The sequence below is a fragment of the Podarcis bocagei genome, assembly GCF_964188305.1.
Source record: "Podarcis bocagei genome assembly, chromosome: 2".
Taxonomy (NCBI): domain Eukaryota; kingdom Metazoa; phylum Chordata; class Lepidosauria; order Squamata; family Lacertidae; genus Podarcis; species Podarcis bocagei.
The window spans coordinates 80,838,609-80,862,079 of NC_138126.1; the positions used below are offsets into that span (position 1 = coordinate 80,838,609).

Genomic DNA, 23,471 nt, shown 5'->3' on the forward strand with positions numbered 1-23,471 from the left:
AAAATAAAAATAAAATGCAGTATTTATTTGGAAATCAGAAAAACATACAGTACAGCACCTTCTTCCTGTATTTATTTCAGCCATAATCAAGCCCCAAATGAGTAGGATCTCTCAGAGGCTTGACATCACAGTTTATCCCTTCAAGTGCTCTTTTCTAGGAAAATTCATCAATGCCTAATAGCCAAAGAATTATGTGTCACGGGAAACAAAGTGAACTCATCATGATAAGGACTGGATGCCAGTGAGTAACATGTTACCCATGATGGATTCATTTATGTTAAATGTCACTGTGGAACCTAATTTTGGTTTTGTAGGAAGAGAACTTGAAGGTGGAAGTCAACAAATTAAAATCTAAAGAACTAACATGATTTGGGGTTTAGTTTTTGTTTGGGTTAAAAAAAATACATATTTCAAATAATTTATTACAATATGTATGTTACTGCAGAACAGCCACATTTGGCAGTATTCTATAACCCATGATCAACATCAAAACTATATGCCCAATTCCCAGCCCCCAGAAATATTGAAGAAGGACCTAATAGGACAAAAGTGTTCTTCTGCTTTCAGCCTATCTATCCTTGTCAACCAGAATATATTATTTTGTACTCCAGTGTTTCTCTCGGGTTTTCAACATGATTGATTGATAATTCAGTTTCAATAAGCCTGTCCCCAGATATGTTGACCCTCAAAATATATCCAACAAGACTAAGGTCATCTGTTAAGTAAAATAATCTACATTGAATTAACTGTCAAACCCTGCTTCAGAATACCAAACTCCAGCACTTCTGATTCAACTTCAAGTCTGATGTTTTCCTCCCTCCTTCTGAATTTCAGAAAATATCACACACCCCTCCAGATAGACAACAAGTTTGTGTCAGCAACACACATCTTTATCAGACAATGGGTTTGCCTAATCCAGGAGTTAGCAACCGTTTTGAACCAGTAGGCACCCGTTGAATTTTGAGAAAGTACTGTGGGCAGCAGTCACAAAATGGCTGCCATGGGGGCATGGCATGAGACAAAATTAGGGAGCACAGTGGTACCTTGGTTTAAGAACAGCTTAGCTTATGAACAACTTTGATTAAGAACGATGCAAAACCGGAAGTAGGTGTTTTGGTTTGTGAACTTTGCCTTGGAAGTAGAACATGTTCCGCTTCCTGTTGAGTGTGTTCCATTTGTAAATTGAGTCCCCCGTTGCTATAGGAAAGCAGGTCTTGGTTTAAGAATGCTTTGGTTTAAGAACGGACTTCTGGAACGGATTAAGTTCGTAAACCAAGGTACCACTGTACATTAGAAAAGCCTGCTAGATAAGGTCAATGGCCCGTCTAGTCCAGCATCCTGCTCTCACAGTGACTGAACAGATGCCTAAATAAAAAAAATTCCTTCCAGTAGCACCTTAAAGACCAACTAAGTTAGTTCTTGGTATGAGCTTTCGTGTGCATGCACACTTCTTCAGATACACTGAAACAGAAGTTGCCAGATCCTTCTATATAGTGAGAAGGTGGGGAGGGGTATTACTCAGAAGGGTGGTGGGAATGGGAGATTGGCAGATAGCTGAGAGAGCCTGTTGACGACTGGAAGGAAGAGCCTGATGCTACTGGAAGGATTTTTTTTTATTTTGACTATGGCAGACCAACACGGCTACCTATCTACTACTGAACAGATGCCTGTGGGAAACCAGCAACTGGGATTCAAGAACAAGAGCACTCTCCTCCTCTGTGGTTTCCAGCAACTGATACCACCATCGGAGCTTCTCCATTCCCTGGATAACCTCAGGCTTACCATGTCAGGTCAGGACTGCTTGTCCCCCGTCAGCAAAAATCTACCTGGACATCATTTTTGCAGCCCGATTCTTGGATGTATGGCAGCCCTACCTTAACACAGTTTTAGATATAACATATCTGCAAGCTGAATTATTATTTAACCGATCACTTTTTAACATGAGGGAAATTGCCAACAGCCATAGTTTGTACTTACATTTCAGTGGCTATGAATCCAGTAAGCTCAGACAGGAAGAGAAACAATATGAAGAAACAGCAGCAGACAGAAACTAGAAAAGACACATATGGAGACAAGTTAGTTAATTGTATTGTATTGTACTATACTATACTATACTATACTATACTATACTATACTATATTATACAGTGGTACCACGGGTTAAGCACTTAATTCGTTCCGGAGGTCCGTTCTCAACCTGAAACTATTCTTAACCTGAAGCAGCACCCGCCGGAGCATGATTTCTGTTCTCATCCTGAAGCAAAGTTCTTTACCCGAGGTACTATTTCTGGGTTAGCGGAGTCTGTAACCTGAAGCGTATGTAACCCGAGGTACCACTGTATTAGTTGTACCCTGCCCATCTGACTGGGTTGACCCAGCCACTCTGGAAGGCTAATTTAATTTAAACACCCCAGACAGTATTTGACAGTATTTCTACACATACGTGTATGCACACCTGAACTCCAAAATGACCTACCTACCTACCTATCTATCTGTCTATCTAATTTATATCACACCTTTCCCCCAAAACATGAGGTGGTATACATGGGTTCCTTTCTTCCCCATTTTAAATTATCACAACAACCCTGTGAGTTAGGCTAGGCTGAAAGATAGCAATTTAGACCAAAACGTCATGGTGAGAATTATGGCTGAACAGGATATCCTGCCTTACAGATCATCCACTATACTCACTGTGTGATATCCAATTAAGTCATACTCAGGCCACTGATTTCAACAGGTCTGCTGTGAGGATGGCTAACACTGGATATCATCCGCTGGCTTCATTATTATTTCTTTTGCCTTCATCTCTCTCTCTAACGCTTCAACTCAGAAAAAAGGGGCAACTTACCGAATTCTTACTGGTGGTGTTTCTGCATTAACATAGGATAAACCACAGATTTTGCCTACATGTTCTCTTCAGGGAAGGCAAGTCTACATGCATTATTGTTCTCATTAGGTCTTCCTATCGATAAGAACTAAACAAAAACTTTTCGTCGTTGTTGGAGCTCTGCTACCCTAGTTTATGGTATCATATATATTTTTTTTAAAAAAATGTTTTTAATGCTTTTTGTTGCTGCTGCTGTCTAGAACCACCTGCTGTTACTACCTGCTGGAGTCTTTAGAAGAGCAGCAGAGAAACACTGAAAATGGCACTAAATGAGAGAGAAACAGTTTATCTCCCCCCCCCCCCCCCGCCTGCAGCCCCACACAGGGAAGGGGCAATGTGATTTTAAAGAGGAAAGGAGTCCTTTCCACTTTCTCCCTCACAACTCAAGACACGCCTACTGTCCACATAGTCAGTCTGCCAGGCACCCTCCCTGATTAACAATAGTATACTGGCTGGCTGTTGAGCTGCCAGGCACCCAAAGAGAGGAAGGTTGTGGCTGCTCTAGCAGTGAAGGAATGCCCAGGGAAGAAAAGGACAATGAAAATAACTAGTTGCCTTGTCCCTGGCTGGGGAAAAGATGGGTCAAGCAGCCCTCCTCAACCAAGAAGCTTTATTTCACCCATTGTCTCTGCCAGCAACTGCTGTTCCATTAGGCTAATTTATCTCTTCATATTTTTTTAGTTGAGAATCTGTACATCACGCCTTCATCAAAACAATTTCAGGATGGCTTGCAATCCCATGTTTCTCAATTTGATCCTTTTACATGGTTTTGGAGTATTTTATGGATTGTGACTTGCCAATATTTTTATTGATTATAATTTGGTAATTCTTTATTGTAACTGTTAAGTGTAAACTGTTTAATTATTGTTTGCTGAGAGACCACAATTCTCTGGTTTTCGGACAGGTTTTGAAATATTATTGGATATCCCTGCCAGAAAGTACTTCACATTCTTCAAAAGCAGTCTCTAAAAAGCAATAACCTGCCCTGAGGGAGGGAAGCCGCAAGTGTTAAGGGTGTAACTAAAAGGGGCAGGGTTGGTATTTACTGATGAATTAAAGCAAACATTCTCTACATTCTGACTCCATGCTGAATCACCACGGAAAAAGCAGGCAAGAAATGCCACAAAACGATAGACTAATAGTATTGGGAGGAGGGCTTAAGGAGAGGGTGACCCTATTTGTTTGTTCTTCAGTCACGATGACAGGGCATTCCACCATTCAGCCAATCCCCATAGGCAGGGCCTCTTTCTCTAAACTTTGCTCTGTGTATCATCACAGTGCTGTTAGCTTAGCAATGACAGGACAAATCTGGAAAAAATAATGGACACAGCCATTTGTCCAAATGAACTATGCCAGGTTTACTTCTAATGATGCCTGCCAAGAAGAAATCTCTCTTACAGAGCTACGGGACAATAAAGAAACTTTCTCCTGCAATATATAGATGTTTACTATGATACATATTTCAATTTCTATATTTATCTTAAGTTATTGACAGTTTTAACTGAATTTGGATTATTTATAAATGATGTTATAGAAACCACAGTAAATGGGTAATGTCTTATAATTAGGTCCTATTTGTAGACTTTTAAAATTGTGCAGATGACATATATGTGATTTTGTAATTTACACTTAAGTTAAAAATATTTAAAAACATCTTTATTAGATGTATATATGGCAAATATTTAAATATGTATTGAAACCACATACACAATGATACCAACCAAGAGAAGGGGATTAAAGCACCTCTAAAGATACAGGTGATTAAAGTCACCTCCTGTCCGTTTGTCACCTGTGCGCAGTTCAGGAATTAAAGATCTGCGTCTAAAGCAAATTCTGATCTTGGGCTCTCAAGACCCACGAAGGGAGCTGAATGCTTAAAGCAGTGTCTCTAAGCACTATGTCCAACCCTGTCCTGCTGCCATTTGACTTTCTCACAGCAGGGCTCATGCTGGTCACCTCTGCTTGGAAGACTGAAGGAGGACAGAGAGGGAGAGATGGTTGCAGAAAAAGTAAGCACTTTGGCTAACTGTTCTCCCCTCCACCCTTTGTGTTGTCCCTCAGTTCATGTTCATTCTGCTTGGCCTGCAGTCAGAGAAAGAGAAAGCATACCAGCACAACCCCTGGGTGAGTCATGTGTCAGTGGAGGAAGGTGGCTTAGAGGGGGAAACACCGTCTAAATCAATCCACTCCCCCATCCAGTCTTTCCTCCAGGGTTGGTTTCAGGTTAGAAGAACATGGTCATCAAAGAGCCATCTAGCCATGTAATCTGCTTTGCGTCAGCAACCAACCCGATGGCTCTGGAAAATTTATAAGGACATGAAGGTAGAGGCTTCTTCTGTTGTTTATTCCCAGCACCTAGCATTCAGAGATAGAAAAATGGAAGCTCCAATCTGTCACAGTTAGTAGCCATGCTGAATAAACCAACTCCCTATGAATTCAATAGGCCTTCCTGGATGCCTGCGGTGTCTCCTCTCTCATTCCTTCCCCCACTGAAATTAGGTTTGAAGTAAGTATTCTGTTGTAGTCAATAGAAGAGGTTGAGGTATGTGCTTGTTGTGGTACATGCAGCCCCCAGGAAGGTTTCTCCAAATGTGACCAGAGACTCAAAAAGGCTGGCAATTCCTATTTTGGGATGACTTCCATGACTATACAAGCCTAAAAACCAGAGTTACTTCTGGCAGTTTCAAATAAATATGGATTGGAAGTCAAATTTCTTTTCTTTTTTCTTTTTAAATCTTCAGTGTTTACAAACTGCCCAATAACAAAGGTTCTGCAATAAGGAAAAATAATCCAACATACAATAAAACTAGCAACAGAGAATGATCTTTACACAACAGATCCAAAGAGCACTAAAAATATTTAAGAACAAAAATCCTGGGGGAAAGAAAAAGGCCACAAAGTACGACAGGCCATGAAATTGTGTTGCTTGGCACCTGTTTTGTTGCTGTTTCTTAACCATACATATCAAGGATTTGGGGCATGATCCAAATCTCCCCTTCTTAGATATACCAAAAGGGCATGTCTGTGAGGGATAGGAAAAGTAGCTGGGGATGGAGGCGGGGGGGGGGGGGATCCTGCCCAGGAAGGTTCCTTTCCCTCAACTCCAATTCATCCCAGAGTTTACAGTCATACACAACTCCCTGTAAGGCTGATCAACACAGCTGGTCTCAGACAAGAAAAAGGGGTAAATGCCCTGCATTGACCATTCCCTTTCATTTTCTGCATTCTATCATGCCTTTTGCCTGCTCTTTGGAGGTAAAGTCATTGAATCTGGATTACGTCCGTAGTTTATGGTTGATGCGCTCTAATAGTGTTTTAAAATAATAATTTAAAGTATTTCATTAAAAGATTCCAGGGCAGTGTACAAAAGTATAAATAAAGACTAATTCAGTCATAATATATAATTACTTTTTAAATAAATAAAAAATCAGCAAAAGATGAAAGCAAATAAAATGCTTCAAAACAAAAGGGCAAAAACAGACAAAAATAATCTAAAAGCAACAGTCTTTTTACATTACTCCTGACATTGTTCATCTGCTTTTAGTTTATTGCATTACTTTCACTTGATTTCTTTCTGAGGCTTGATCTGTAGACGTACATGTGAATGCACATCCAGCTGGGGCGGAGGTGGTGGGGGAAGCAGCCACCATCTCAAGCCAATGTCCATGCTGTGCGGGGCTCATGGAAGTTGTAGCCCAAATCTGGAGGACCCCAGGTTGAAGAAGACTGCCTGGGAGGATGCTTGCTTCCATGAACAGAATCCAGAGTTCTGGCAGCTCTTACTTTCTGCTTTCTCTGACCTGTCAATCCTCTGTTCACTGCCTAGAGCTCTAGGGCAAGTTTTCATGCAATGGCCAAACAACGCCCCTCTATCAGATTTTGCCCCTTTCCCCATTCCTGTAATGTAACCTTTTTGATCATTACCCTCGTCTCTTACTTTTTGTTATGCCAAAACACACCACAAAACTCCAAAGAAACAAGAAAGGATGTTGTCAATAATTCTTTCAAGTCACATAGCAAATACATTTAGAGTCGCCTTCCCCAGAATCTGTAATTACACAGAAGGCAAATGCGTAGCCTCAGGAATTGAGTGTCTGAGGGGGAAATCTCTCATTGCTCCTCAAATTATTGCAAGGGAAAGAATTTACTATCAAGGGCCTTTAAAAGGAGCCTACTGATGTGTGATCAATGTACAATAGTTATTACAGCTGGAGAAAGGCCATGTCAACAACAACAAGTTTATTAAATTTGTGAGGTCCATGCCTTTACACAAAAAAAGGCCATGTCCATAACTTTAGAACTTGTAGTAGTAGGTAGAAAGAGAAAGGAGGACACAATGAGAGTAGGAGATACAAATTAAGGGGCCCTCAAAATAGAGTGATTTAAGAGGAAGAAAAAAGCCAGTTTTATAGTGGCCAACCCACAGTAAAGACACACAAAGCAGGAACAAAAAGGCATAGGGTGACATTCTCCCTAAGACTTCAACTGTATACTGAACTGAATAAAGGGGTTTGTTTTAGGCTGGTTAAAAGCGGAAAAAGCTGTGTTCAAAGCAGCCCAAACTGGTTCATCAGGCTCCTTCTAACTGCCAAAGACCAGAAAGTTCAGATCTCTGATAGGGATGCAGCAAGCCCTCAGGCACAGCAAAGCATGACATGATATAAATGACACAGTCTCTCAAATAAAAGCTAAGCTAGCACCAAAGGACAGAATCTGTTGAAAGCCATACTATTCTCCCCACTCAATGAATGCCCTTCTTGCACATCTATCTGTTATTCCTCTTCTATATTCAATTCCATCTAAGTCTCTTTTTTCTCACAGTCTAATACCAATGTGTATCACAGTGCTTGCCCCGCCCAATTTTCACTTCCCAAAGCCATCTTACGGCTTTTTCCACCTTCATCTTCACACTATCTCCTATTCGGTGGAGGTGGGTGGGGAGAAACTTTTATAATTTTTCTTTTGGCTAGAAGTCATGTTTCCCTTTAAGGAACTAAATGTATCAATGTGCTTGACCCATTCACATGCCCCATTCACAGTGTGGTGGGGCGTCATCTGTACAGTAAAATGAACACATGGGGAAAAGGGATGCAGGGCAAAAATCTCTTTAAAACAACGGAGCACAGCAAAGTGAAGGGGAGGGAGGAAACAGGGTTTTGCTTCCCCTTCCCAGTGTGCCCTTCTTCATGCAAAGACCATACTTCATGTTGGACCATACAACTCTAATCATCCCTGACCACTGGCCTTGATGGCTTGGGCTGATGGGAACTGTAGTCTAAAACGTCTAGAGGGAATCAGGTTGATGAAGGCTGATGTAAAGAATAAATTCACCTCCCACACTTTACATGGGGCAGACATATGGATAAAATTCTAAATAAAATAAATAACGTATTCCATCACTAATACCAGAGTAAAATTATATTGACTTAAAAAACTTTTTAAATGACTTAGTTGCATTAAACCTAACTTGGAGACAGATGATAGATAGATATTGCTGAATGTCAGTTCTACAATAAATCAGCTTTATTAGCTGCCACAAGTCCAAAAGGGACAGAGGAGGAAAATCCCATGTTCTTAAAGGGCCATAATTATTGCAAATTTATTTGGGTAATTGATAGTTGAGGGCATTTCCTCTTTTTAAGAACACAGACCACTTAAGAGGCAGCATACCTGCACTTTGTGAAGACAAATCCTCCAAAAGGGGGGGGGGGATTCCTCATATACATGAACATTTGTTCCTTCTAGTACAGAACAATAGCTCTAGGAATGGGACATGAGTTCAGATGCAGCAGGCAAATAAAACACATACAAAATGAGAGAACGACTGCACAGCTCCCTTTAGTTGGCTGTTTTGCAGATACAAGCGTTATCTACTTCTTTGTGACTGAACGTGCAGTTCCCCCAGCTATGCAACTGCACCATGCTCAGGCACCGGGGCTTAAAAAGCTAGAGGCAGATTATATGCAGATAACCACTTCATTGCAACACTTCATTCTACTGCAGGAACAGGCATGCTGCTGTACTCCTACAAGGATTGCAAGGACCAATTCAGGCTGGCTGAACTGAAATCTGCCTACACAACACTTTATTACAATGTATCACACCCCAGAGATTAGTACACATCATCATCACTGGTGATCCTAAAGGCATTAATGCTTGTTTAGCAGCTTTTCGTACACAAGAAATGGTTTTGTAACGTGGAAAAGTGGCTTTAAAACCACTAAACTTCAAGTGCCTCTAGGCCCAAAGGACAAAGGCAGTTATTCTTCCTACATACAATTCAGAAGAATCAAGAAGGAATTCTGAGCTACTGCTGGACTCCGCATAAAGGGGAACGTTTTCACTGAGAGATACATGCTCATCCCAGAAAAAGTGGGAAAACTTAAGGGCTGTGAGTAGGCCGTTTGTTTGGGCAACCAAGTCTGCAAGGAGTGGTGGCCTAGAACATGAATCCAGAGAGATTCTATACGAGTAAATGTTCACTATTGTGGATTAAGAAGCACTGCTATTTTTTAAGCAGTCATTCTTACTTCCCAGAGAGCCTTTTAGTCTCTGACACACAAAAAAGCAAGAGACAAAACAGGGCAGTTTACATACGATGCAACTGGACCAGGGAAAAGTGTGAGGGGAATTTCTGAGCTGTGTGAACCACTACACTGCTTGCTCGCATTAAATTATAATTTGTTTTAACTACATAAAGGCCATGCTTTATGAACGCTCACTGTGCCAAAATTCACTTACCTGAATGCAACAAATTAATACCCAATCCTTGCTATATGCACTGGAGATTTCATGAGTAGGAACGCATTAGAAATTTCCCCATAGAGACCAATGGAAATCGTCAATTCATTATGCGAACGAAAATTGTTGACTCATCGTGCAAACGGTCACCTAGTGAATGATTTCCAGGGATTGCATTGTGTTCATAAAGTGGGACCTGTGTGTATAGTTAATTATGATGCTCAAACCAGTGCGCTATAATGATTAATCTCTGGTATTAAACTGTGATATTGACAGAGCCACTTTCTGAACTGCTTGCTTCTGTCAATATGTCATATCGCTCATGCCAGTGGGATACTAACTGTCACATGCCAGGGCCCATGTCACTGTATGCTTCATTTCCAAACATGGGCACCTTGGCAGTTACACACTGCATTGATCTTGAAGGCATTCAGCAGCTGACACATGCAAGTTACTCTACAACAGAAATGGGCTGTTGGTGCAAATGATTCCCTGCTTTGAAAAAATCTTTTAGGAATAGGCTCCCCCCCCCCCGAAACCCCATTAAGTAGTACCTAAACTACTCGATATCAGTTGTGAAACTTCAAGTATATTTAGGGCTCTCCAGCAATGCTGATTTATGCCACCTTCTTAATGGACAGTTATACAGTTCCTTCACAGCACCACTGCTGCCAACACTGCAGAAGTCCCTTTTTGGGGTTGGTTTGGTTTGTTGTGGGGGCTGGGTGCAGAAGTAAAATAGGGATCTGTATGCTCCCTTCCTGTCACCTTAATCAGTTTGAAGGGTCTCACCACAACTAGCACTTATCACGTATAACAGTTCTGGAATTTGTCTTCCTAACCACAGAGTAGACACGTTATGTGAAGCAGTAACTCAAGTAATGTTCTTCTTCTAACCCATATGATACATATGAACAGTTGCAGTGTGGTGAAAGCAGCAATCTAAATTTTAGAGGAGGAAAGGGAGCAGACAGTGACATTCTAACGTAAAATGGCCTGTCACCACTAAATATTTGGTAGAACATCTCATCTTCTGTCAAGTGACTCTTCTATGCTATTTCATATTGCTTCCTTAATGATTCAGCATTACTAAGTTCTAGGGATGTGATTCTGTCTGCATCAGCAAGGATATACAGGGCTAATGAACCCAACTAGGGGAGTAAGTAAACTTGGGGTTCACCTACACAGTTAAAGGAAACAGATGTGTAACAGGAAAGCAATAATAGGCATCTAATTACAGGCTTGGCAGGATCAACTCAATGTGTATACTGATACATGCAACATGCTCACTAGCAATGGTGGTGTGAAATTGCATTACTCAGCCAATAATATTTAACCTTGCAAAGAAGGAAGGAGACAAGGTCCCAAGAGAAGAGGGTGTCAGTCCCAAACCATGCAATCTGCTGACAAAGGCGGGGGGGGGGGAGGACTCTGACTGTCACTTTCTATCTATAAACAGCAATATGGCTTTTGTTACACAGCCTTCTACCTTGAGTTTAATTTCCTGGGAGGAACTTAGTTGCTTTCACCCCAGCATCCAAAATACTTTCCAAAAGCCACCCAACATGGCACAATTCAGAAGGGTCTCCCAGGTCTGAGACCAATATACTGCCTGGGCGTCCATGCTGGCTCTTCCAGTTATCTTATTGGCCATTCAGTACAAAATCACAGCAAGCTTTTGTGTTACAAACCTGCTGAATTATGGTAATGACCTCTAGAGGGGAAATCATACTGTTTAAATCAAGGAGCAAAAAGGAACCGAGCAGAGATTTGCAAAGGCAAATGCACACACGGATACTTACTAATTGCTCCTGTAAAAGTTGGCTGCGTAAGGTCTTTTGGCACCTTCCTGTAGATGTCAAGCCTGGAAAAACACACATACAAAAATGCTATAAAACAGGTGGAACATTTCACTATACACAGTCAACAGAGCTGAATGATGCTTAGAATTTTTCCATTAAGTTTTCCAACAACATCATTTCTCATTTTACGCCAGAGTGCAAAAAACATCTTTTCACTCAGTTATGTAAGTGAACTAGTTTGCGATTACTACTAGCTAAAGTTTGACGGGAAGGAAACTGAGGGAGGGAGAAGGAGAATTCCTATTCTTTTAACTGTGTCTCACTCTCAACCCTGACTAACCGGAGGAGAGAGATCTGACAATCAATCCCTTTTCCAAGACAGCTCTGGTCTATAGACTGCGTAATAATCTACCACCACCCACCCAGGCAACCCCTATGAAATGTAAGTGTAGCTCTTTGGTTGCTTCCAGGAAGAATTTCAAGCTGAAATGGTAATCAGTGGAAGCTATTAGCCTCTACTGTTTTAAATGGGTCTTGTATATTTTCTTGTTCTGCTGTTTTTAGCAGTATTTTATCCATTGAAAGCCACAGAAATTGATCTATAAACATTGTAACAGTATGGCAGTAGAATGGACAGCTGCAGATAGCTTACTCAATTCATGTTGGTTCCAAACACAAGATCCCATTTTTAGGTATCAGAAGAGAGCCCTGCATCTGAAAGCACTTCGGTGTGAAGAGTTTAATCAGACTGGAAAAAAGAATCACTTTCAGCCTTCTAGCACGACACAATTGTATGCGTGTGTGGTTCCTTACAAACAGATCACACACACACCAGAGAGACACGAGGACTTTACCACCTCAACAAAGCCTGTAGCATCTGACATTTTCAGAGCTATACATATTTTACAGCCTGATTCATCTTTCCCCTCATTTATAATATTCCTGAACAAAATGGCCCATTTATGGACCCGCAGCTTCCCTGGGAACATCTGGAAAGCACTGTTTACATTCTTTCCACACAGACCACAGCAACAGCAGCATATGATAAAGAGCCCCATAGCAGCTCATGACATCATGGCCTCACAGGCAGAGGAAATAGCTAAACTTCCTGCTCACAGCCCATTAAAACCTCAGCACTGGCGTCGTCTCACTGAAATGACAATAATGCCTTGGCAAACTTGGCAAGGAAGCCAGGAGGAGAAAGAGAGGGGCTTTGGCGTGTAACTAAATAATTGGAAACAGGAAATAGCTCCAGGCTGAAGGCTGTAAAAATAACACTATGTGGATACTATAAAAGGAAGTGTGTTCTTGGAGGGAGAGACAGCCCACTGCAAGATTTTAAAATGTGTTGTCAACATTTCGGGGTTGGGGTGGTTTAATGAGAAGGATGATGTCTTCTCTGGAAATAAGGAAGTTTCTTCTCAGAACTTTTTATTTAAATTGTCTTAAATTGTCATCTGTAGAATGTCGCTGGCAGGGCAGTGGAGGGGAAAACAGATTTAAGGGGGTAAAGACATTATGTTACATGTATTAAGAGAATTCATATATTTATAAAGGATTTTTTTTAAAAAAAGTAATTAAGTTGACCAGTGGTCTATCTACTTATCTCCACAAGATGCTTGCCAGTCAAGACGCTACTGTACTATTTGGGGCCTACATGGCAAATGTGGCAAGCTAGAAACACCTGCCAGCTATATAGCAATATATTTCTCCTTTTCTTTCACCCTTTTCAGTACAGCTGCATTATAAACAGCAGTGTTACCATTTGACATTATTTGTCCTGGGGAAAGTGCTCTTCAATTTCCTCTGCATATGACCCCAGGGAGCACCTAAAACCCATTAGAGCAGGAGTGTCTAACCTCTGGCCCTCCAGGTGCTGTTGAACTCCAAATCCCATAGTCCTGCTAGTCAGCCATGTTGTTTGTGCTGGAAGCTCACCACTTGGGAGGAAAACCAGCATTGATATTGAGAAAGAACTGACACCTTGCGGAGGGGCAAATCTGTGACACTCATGGTCAGAGCTGAGAATCAAACTTTTCTAAGACTAATACCCTCATCACTATTCTAACCTAGTGCAACTCTCAAACTTTGCACCAAGGAATACCCACCTGCCACAAAGAAATAAATTCGTGAAATAATTTTGCTGGATGCTATGAACTCAAAGCAGCCATTCACAGCGGACAGTGCCTGCTGGGAGTCTGCATGACTTATTGCTCTGGCCTTGCCTCCATCTAATTAGCCTCCACAGAGACCAGGCAACTCTAAGTCCCACTATCAGCCTAATCACATCAGATCATGACAGAACTCCCCAATGAAGGCTGCTTTATGCAATGCTGCATGCGTTACTGCTCTGGCTCTGCCACCTTCCAATCAGAAAAAAAATGCCCAGGACAGTGGCTCAGGCAGAAACAAAGGCAATTGATTCCTCTGAAATCAAGTATATCTTGATCTTAAAATCTACCCTTGGCAAGTGCAACAAAAGGTGGCATTGTTGAAAGCTTCTATTCATGGTTCCAACCAGCCAGATATGCCCTTTTTCCAGGATATGCCATTCCCTTCTGCTTTGACCAGTTTTCAGTTCCTGTACCCCTCCCAACAGTCATCCTACTGTGTCCACTGTTTTTATCCTTTATGGGGCCGTCCACCCCCCAATCTATAGTTTTTTGTACTTCTGCAAACCTTGGGGTCAGGTCTATGCTTGGGCTGCTAGCAAACACCTCAGCTTGCTAAATCTGGTAGAATGCTGCAATGCGATCAGCAACACGCCTCTCAAAGATGTACATGGCCTCCACCTCTTAAGGAAAGTGATGCACAACCCGCTCACTAGGGCATACCTCCACCACAGAGGTAGGAGAGCAACAGAGGCAAGGGTAGCAGCTTTCAGAAACAAAAGGGGCGCAGGTTTGTGCGTATGCCACACAGGCGAAGCATTCTGAGCACAGCCTGCCACTTAATTGCCTCTCAGGGTCGTTTTTCTCTCCATACACAAGTGAATCATTCTGGTGGTGAGTCACTGAAGAGAAATGAAATTCCTTAGCCACCTACACTCCACAAGTTCTCAAACAAAGCTGAGGTGTGTGTTCAGGGGGGTGGACAGGGATGGAGATGGAAAAAATTTTTAACAGATAAATTTACAAAAATGTGCAGTTGTTCGCTGAACTACAGGAGAGGGGAAGTTTTCACTGCGGTATATTCAGTCTATTAGTTTGAACCACAGGTTTCTACCCACAACCACAATCACACTGCGTTATATTGCACAAAGCACTCTAGAACTGAGAGGCACTTCAGGTATAAGCAAAATATTGCTAAACACAGAAACCAAACAGATGAAAAAAGTGAACAAAGAACAAGTTGAATCCACAGCTATTATTTTTTAAACAACCAGGGATAAGAACTGGATGTTTGGATTTGTTCTTTTGTTATTCTTTTTGCATGGAGTGGATGGGCATTGGAAGAAAGCCCCCATTTGTAACAAAGAAGCCTTTCTTCCAGTGCAGATAGCAGGTGTAGAGACCCAGATCCAGATCAGAATCACAGCAAGAAGCAAATGGTTAACACCCCCCTACTCCCCAGAGTCCTGATATGGTTCATGAGCCTCCCAAGTCTGCTATGTACTTTTTAAAGCTATCTAAACAATGAATGGCACCTCATCTAGTTTGGGCCTTACAGTATGTAAGAGATGGAATATACAGTCAGAGCAAGGCATATTTCCTCTTCCACAACTGTCCAAGCTAAGGATAAAAATTTCAGGTGTAAATTAGCTGACACCCATTTACAACATGCCCACTTAGGGCTAGTTCTCACATGCAACAGATGAGGAGTGCGGCTGCCCCTGTTCTGTGAAACAACATTCCTGCCAAGATATGATGGAAGCCCACTATCTGTCATTTCCAGAAATGGCTGAAGGTATTTTTGTTCAGACAGGCTTTGCCAGCTGGATAAATGGATCTCATGCCTACTTGTCAGGGTTGTAGACTTGTTTTAAATGTGTCTTTTAACTGTTTTTAATCACTTTATATGTAGCTAACCTTCAGACAGTGGTTTAGGAAGTAAATAATAAAATTGATGATGATAATAATAATGATGATGATGATGATGATGATGATGATGATGATAATGGGCAAGCATGACACTATGAGAGAACGAAGCAGAACTTTATATAAGTGAACAACATCAAGTCTGAAACTAATTCAAAACATTCTGTTCAGGAAATCTATTCAAATTTGGGGGCAAATACACTGAGCCGGTTCTTTACAGGAACCACTGAATGGAACCAGAAGAGAAATACCAATGCTTATGCATTTGAAGGTCATTGCAATCCAATCCAACAAGAATTTTTCAATCCTAGCCTCCAGCCTCAAATATACAGTGGTACCTTGGTTTGCATACATCTTGGTTTGCATACACTTTCATTTACAAACACGTCAAACCAGGAAGTGCGTGTCCCGGTTTGGAACATTTTTTTGAATTACAACCCATATTTTTTAGATTACGAACAAAAAATTTTTGGAGGCTCCATTGGCAAAAGCGCGCCTTGGGTTAAAGCTTGTTTTGGTTTACAAATGGACCTTTGGAACGGATTATGGTTATAAACCAAGGTACCACTGTACTGGCTAAAAGAGGGATTGCCCCGCTCCCCGCCTTCTGGAAATTTCTATTACTTAAAGATATTTCATTCACAGGGAGCTGAGAAGTAGGGAAATAGGACTGCTACATTTTCTGAAAAGGCTCACAAAAAGACTACATTTTTTCCACACTGCAAATCCAGTTATGTACCTAGAAAGCAAAATACTGGTGCCCAACATTCCGGGTGTCAATGCATAGTTTAAACTACATACTCCAGAATGCCCAGTAAAGCCACACTAGGAGATTGTTTCGGCCAAAGGATGCATTTTTTGCCAGCACTGGGGTGGGGTGTGTGGGGAGGATATGCACAGACAAGGGGCATACTTTGGTCAACAAGACATATGAACTGGTTCAATTTAGGCCCATGTCCACATGACAAATGGAGCTATGTTAACCACAACTGGGTTAAAAAAACAGCTGCCCGGGACAACACTAAATGTGTGTGTAATCTCATCTCACAGAAGATTACACTACATGATGCCTGAAAGAAGACTGATTTTTAATTTAAAGACACTTAATTAAAATATACCACACACAATTAAAGATATTCAATTGAATGAGCAGGAGTCAACGAGACCCCCAACTCTCTGCAGCACATTTTGGGGGTATGCAGGGGGCTGCAAGGGGAGGAAAAGAAGGAGAAGTCAGCTTCTACAAGCAGACCGACATGGTTGAATGTCACTCTGAAAATTGGTTTGTTTTTTGTTTTTTTTTGGTTTAAAAATCTGACAAGTGTTGACAAACGAAATAATTTGAGTTTAACACTGCTTGGTGAATAGTCAATACAACTATTATACATCGTTATTATACATACGTTTATCCTTTAACATAATCACAACTACCTGAATTTATTGCATTTCACTTTGCCTCTGACCTCACAACTAACATATTTATTTCCCAGCACCAGGGACAGGAAAGCTGTGACTCTCCAGACTATTACTGCCGTCATCCTGGACCGTGGGCCATGCTGGCTAGGGCTGATGGGAGTTGGGAGCCCCAGAGATTCTCCACCCCATCCATCTGATAACATTCCACATATCTGATGAAGTGGCTCTAATCCACAAAAACGTCACAAGACTTTTATGATGCACTGTTATTAATGTTAAATTCTCTCATCCTTCAGCAAATTATGTCTCTCTCTCTCTCTCTCTCACACACACACACACACAAAACACACCTCGTTACAGAAGAAAATACAACTTTGCCAACTCCTGAATAAAAAATAGGAACTGAGTCACTCAGTTATTGGCTCTGGGGATACCTTTCTGCAGTGCACCTGCTCTCAACATAATGCAGTGTGGGTTGATATGGAGGAGGTTTGATATGGGTGAATGGGTGAATGGCCCTGCATTGTGCCATATGTTTGGGGGGGCTGCCTATTGAACATTGTCAATTCTGAGCCTCTGGTTCTATTAAAAGATCCTTTCAAACACAGTAAATTATGCCCTTCAGTGATTTTTAGCTTATTAACCAAGCTAAAACTGAAGCCAAGCATTCATTTTTCACACTATATAAGGCCAGCCAGTTGAAGAGACTGGAAAATGAAGTTAAAATAGCAAGATGCATAAAAAGGGCATTCTCTGTAGCCGTATGACGGTATAGGAATAGGAAAGACTGGATATAGAGAGCTTCTTGTTGCTATTTTTTAAATAGCAGTTCCTAAAAGGCTATTCTACTACAGTCCAAAATAAATAAATAAACTTTTGACCTTTCAGCCTCATTATCTATACTAGCTCACCATGTAACAATGCTTTTGGAAAGGATATTGGGAGGTACCTGCAAACTTCCTTCCTCCAATGTCAATATCTTTAGTTATGAAAACTAATGAAAGTTCTCATGATATATCTGAGAATATACGCAGGAAAGGCCAATGCTTTTACAAATTCAATCTCACAGCTATTTTCTTTACCCAGCACACAAATCCAGGGGTGGAAATGCAGGGAAGCAGGAGAGAATCCATACAGGGAAGTCAAGACTGTAGTACATGGTGCATGCATAAATCCATACTATTAGTTCACAAAACAAGGGATTCTGATCTGGGAATTCGCACGATTTGACCTGCAGATCTATCCCCCATCCCCAAATCCCAAATATAGGGCTCCTGTTACTCCATGATCCAGTTATAGGATTCTGCACATATTCAAGGGCATTCACTGTTTTCCTTTTTATTCTGATGAAACAGGGGTATAGAACTGGATCCAGCCAACAGGATTGTCAATCACACAATGATACAACAATGCCAGGTGACTCATTTTCCTTTAGCTACACAGTTTGAAATCAAACTGTTGTGGTCAAAGGCACAACTCTTTGCAAGCACCAATGATAAGATCATTATCTATACTTGCAAAGTAAGGGAGCACCCAAAAGGCACCATCAACAAAGAAGGCCTGCTTGCACAGGAACAATCTGGAACTCATTTTAAGCTCCTAGTTGTTCCTTTGGAGCCATATCCTTACCTGCCTTGCACCTGACACCACATATGTCAGGTGCAGGGCAAGTTGGCAAAGGGGAGGTGGTTTTTTTTTTGGGGGGGGCTTACATTGGAGCTAGTTAGGCCAATGGAACAGGAGGTTCCTCACCCCTGAGCTAAGCCACAGCACTGAAAACAGGTTCCGAGGCTAAGCAAATTAAACCCACCCAATCCTTCAATACCTTTTAGGAAAGGACAACATTTAATCACACCCATCAAGCATGTTGAGAAGCGTATTATTTAATAACGAGTGAGTTCCAACTTTTCCTTGGGTCACTGCTCTGAAACAATGACCACAGGATAATTTATCTTTGCTTCTTTAGTAATGCTAGGTCACAGGCACTCAAATCCTAAACAGTTAGAACAGCCAGAAACAATACCATGGGCCTGGCAAGAGCACCACGTTCTCTCAGAGAGATGGCTAGATTACTCAAGCTTAAAATAAAACCATAAAAGGTTCCTCTCCTATGCACTCTACAGAAGGTAACATCAATCAACCTTTTACCCCATGGTGGTTGCTAGCACTCTTACTGGATGGATTTGCAAGGTAGCATAGCCATGCTTAAATTTGCCTTGCCATGTAGCTAGATGCACCAAACAAATAGCTCTGTATGGAGCTGCATGCATGATCTGTAAATGCACCTGTAATCCTAAGTGGCAGCTACCAAGCTTGGAACATCCCTTTGGATGACTTGGATCAGAGACATGGTTTTTTCTAGAGGCTGCAGGTGCCAATCCCAGGTGAGAAAAGACAAACTAGATGTGCAACATCTATGCACCTCTCTAGGAGAGAGAGCCAGTGTGGTGTAGTGGTTAAGAGCGGTAGTCTCGTAATCTGGGTAACCGGGTTCGCGTCTCCGCTCCTCCACATGCAGCTGCTGTGTGACCTTGGGCCAGTCACACTTCTTTTAAGTCTCTCAGCCCCACTCACCTCACAGAGTGTTTGTTGTGGGGGAGGAAGGGAAAGGAGAATGTTAGCCGCTTTGAGACTCCTTAAAGGGAGTGAAAGGCGGGATATCAAATCCAAACTCTTCTTCTTCTTCTAGGAGACATGCTGCTGTCAACTCTACCCACATTGCTGTTCAAAGACTCTATCGTTCTGTGCGGCCACTCAAGAGTCTGTGCTGTCACTTGGTCCTATCATTTGCCAGAGCTTCCCCCTCACTGGATATCAAAGTATCTTAAATTATGTTTACAAAGGAATCTTTTCATCCATCTTGGATCTTATGCCCCTTTCCAAGCTAGTGTGCGTTCTCTGTTGAGAAGAGCCAGGAAACTTGGTAGGCTGGACTTAGCACAGGTAATGTCTACCTGGTGACCCTGTAGTGCCAGGAAATGCCAAGAATGCAGAATGAAAAGTGATGGTAATGAGTATTGGCAATTACCAACTAAAAGCTGCTTGTTAATACCACAATATAGCAGGGATAGGAGAGCAGACCCTTGGAAGAGCAACACCTTTGTCTTAACTCACTGATAATCCAACATTATTGCAAGAACTGAATGGTCCTCCCTGAGCTGCCATCAGATATCTTTTTCTGGCTCCCATTAGACAGCCTACTGAATAGCCTCTTAAAAGTCCAATACCTTATAACGTTTGCTTCTGAGGTTGCATTTGACCTCACTGCAGACACAGGAATGGTCACTTGGCTCATGAGGTCATTCTGACATTAAAAGCATATATTGGTCATAGGCCAATGAGGTTATTTTCTTCCCACCATCACTGAACTCTTCTTATGGGCGGGGGGACAGGGCACAGCCAAGTCCATCAATCCTCTCTAGGAAGTGAGATGAGTTACAGGCAAGACCAACTAACCTGTGTTGTGCTGGTCTAGCTTCCTCCAGAGTTCCAATATGGATGTTCAGTTTGTGTAACTAATTCCCCAATACTTCAATCACTTGAAGGCCTTGACATTCTAGCTTCCAAATTTAAAACTTTTGCAGGTTTGAAATAGTTTTCCGAGGAGCCACCAGATGATAATTACTCATCTCCTCCCAAATAGAGCAGTGGGGAGCCCTCCTTAATTTTAACTCCCCGCCCCCAGCACACACTAAAAGTGCAACATTTGTTATTCAGATTACACAGAACACACAAAGTTATTTATTATCTTAAAATATTCCCTTTATTTTTTCACACATCCCCAAGATGACTTTCTAAAGTGAGTCATACAGGAGAAATCAAACTGTGGCATCAGCTACAGCAAAAAAAAACTCATTTACAAGCAGAAGCCTACTTGGATAGCTTCTGTCTTACGACTTAGCACTTAATTATTGTTACAAACAATGTGCAACAGCACAATGACCAATATTAAGAAAGAAGAAGTTGCTGTTCTAGGTTTAAAGGAGCAAGATAATTTCGCAGTTTTACAGAATCCACTGCCACTTTTTCTATTTCAGACCTTCACACAAAAGCCAACAAAATTGGATAACAAATCCTGCCTAGTGTGTCTGTAGTTGTGCTTTTATGTGCTTGATTGATTAATTGATTGATTGATTGATTGATTGATTGATTGATTGTTCTTCTTGTTGTTTAGAATCAAACAGAAGCAGACCACATAATTCAGCCAACCCCTTCCACATCCTAGTCCAAAGGAATGAAGGAAAAGGGGAGGAGTGGGTTAAAAAGTCACAGTTCATTTTTAAAATCATGTGCTGAGTACAGAAGAAGAAAAAAGGACAAAAACAACAGGGAGCGTTGCTACTTTAAAAACTTAACAAATTTTATTTATGCCACCTGGTGCCGTCTAGTCCATGGAAGATTATGCCATAATAAGCATGTTAGCCTTTTAAGCTGCCACAAGACACTTTGTGATTTTTGCCACCCAAGACTAACACTTCTGGAATAAGGTGCAGAAAGATCATTTCAAGATTTTTTGAAGGTTTAAAAGGACTTACGGCATCACATAGGTCGAGAGGAGGGGGGGGGAGAATATTTTTTTCCAAATTGCCCTGTCACACTTTTTTATATAACGCTGCTCTGCCAGTTTTTTTTGTGTAGACAATGATGGGTCAGAATTTGCAGAAGATGCCAACATATTTCACACTGCTGTTTCATTTCCTTTTAAAAGAGTGACATTTAAAACATATTTTTCTTCAACTGAAGGGAAGAGTTTTTTCGGAGTTCTAGAAACTGTCCAATTCCATTGGCCAATTATATCTAATCCGATACACCTAAGGAAAAAGATGGAGAAGGGCCACAGTTCAGTGGTAAACTGTATGTTTTGTACACAGAAGACCCCAGGTTCAACCCACATCATCTTAGGGAAGTTTTCAATGTGTGATGTTTTATTCCGTTTTTCATCTGTTGGCCAGAGTGGCTGGAGAAACCCAGTCAGATGGGTGGGGTAGAAATAAATTATCATCATTATCATCATCATCTTCAGAGACAGTTGAGAAAAATGCCTGAAGTCCTGAGAGCCACAGCCAGTTTGTGTAGACAGGATGGCACAAGGCTCTGAGCACGATGGACCACTGATTCGACAGTATAAAGAGTTTCCAATAAGATAGACATTTTGGATTTTCTAGCTTTATTGCATTTATATCCCACCTGTACTCCAAGGAGCTCTGTGTGGCGTACATAGTTCTCTTCTCCCCATTTTATGCTCACAAAAACTCTTTGTGTGTTAAGTTAGGCTGAGAGCGAGTAATTGTCCCAGTGAGCTTCATGGCTGAGTGGGGATTTGAACCCTGGTCTCCCAGGTCCTAATCCAGCACTCTAACCACTACACCACACTGTCACATAGAGCTACAACTCAAAAAGCCAGAACATAAGGGCCAAAGTACTCTTTCATGGTGCTCTGCATTGTGAAGCACACTCCAATGTTGCTTATCACACGGGTAATTACAGGCACAGTTGTAGGCCCCTCTCCTCCTCACCTTGCCAGTACTATGCAAAAACACCAGAATCATTTATATTTTATACAAATAATTGTATTTATACACTATAATAATACCGCTTGAAATAACAAATGTAACCAAAAACAAAGTAAATGAGGCAGCTTTAATGAAATACTTCATTATGCAGCAGGACTCCATTACTTTATAGCTGTAGAGTGAAGGGAAAGAGCCTCAGGGGACACAAATACTCTCCCTGTTCTCTTTACCGCATCTTGCTCACTTAGTTCATTTTGTGTGGGTGGGAGCATAGAGCACAACGCCACAGAACTCCACCACAGAATTGTGAAAACTTGTGGACAATGCAGCAGAGCAACAGGAATACTCTCCCAAAACAGCAAGCCAAAAGTTCCCGTCAGTTACCACAAATACCAGGGCCAGCCCAAGACATTTTGCTGCCTGAGGCAGAAGACAAGATGGTGCCCTGAGCCCCACCCCTCCATTTCATGCACAGAAGCTGAATGGACTGGCAGTTGAATCTTACGTCAACACTGGCAACGGTATGGCATCCTCCAGTGCGCCTGAGGGAAGTAGGCTCGTTCAGGCCTGTGGCACTGATCTCTGACAGAGAGGAATCGCCAGGAGCTCAAGAGGCGAGGGAAAGGGGCTGTGGCTGCTGCCACTCCCAATATCTACTTCCTGAGATGAATTGCTTCTAGTGGAATGGCCAGTCCTGCCCATTGGTAAGCACCAATGAACCTTCATAGTTTTGTTATACATTTTGAAGCCAGCTAAACCTCCATAACTGCATCATGAACTGTGTGAGGAAAGTACAAGTTACACAATTTTTTTCCTTTGCAGAGGCAATAACAATACATACTTAACACCTGCATAGCAATTTCAAACATTCAAAGCACATTATCTAGTTGTAGTCTTTGCGGCACCCCTATAATGTAACCCAGTATCATTCTTGCCCATACTGCAGATGGCAGGGGACTGTGGCTGAGACCAGAGTGATCTACCTAAGGTTAACCAGGGAGTTCATAGCAGAGGCACAATTCAAACCAAGGCCTTCCCAGTTCATAGCTCAGTCTCTTAGCCACTATGCTACACTG

General features: G+C 41.7%; 1 protein-coding gene across 1 annotated transcript in view; it reads right to left on the bottom strand.

Annotated features, from left to right (window-relative positions):
* ERGIC1 (endoplasmic reticulum-golgi intermediate compartment 1) overlaps positions 1-23,471 on the bottom strand; it is a 72,480-nt gene that overhangs the window by 37,844 nt on the left and 11,165 nt on the right. The window contains exons 2-3 of the mRNA XM_081178795.1: positions 11,430-11,491; positions 1,978-2,050 (exon numbers count right to left, since the gene is read on the bottom strand). Coding sequence (XP_081034921.1) covers positions 1,978-2,050; positions 11,430-11,491 — 135 coding nt within the window. The remainder of the gene's footprint in view (positions 1-1,977; positions 2,051-11,429; positions 11,492-23,471) is intronic.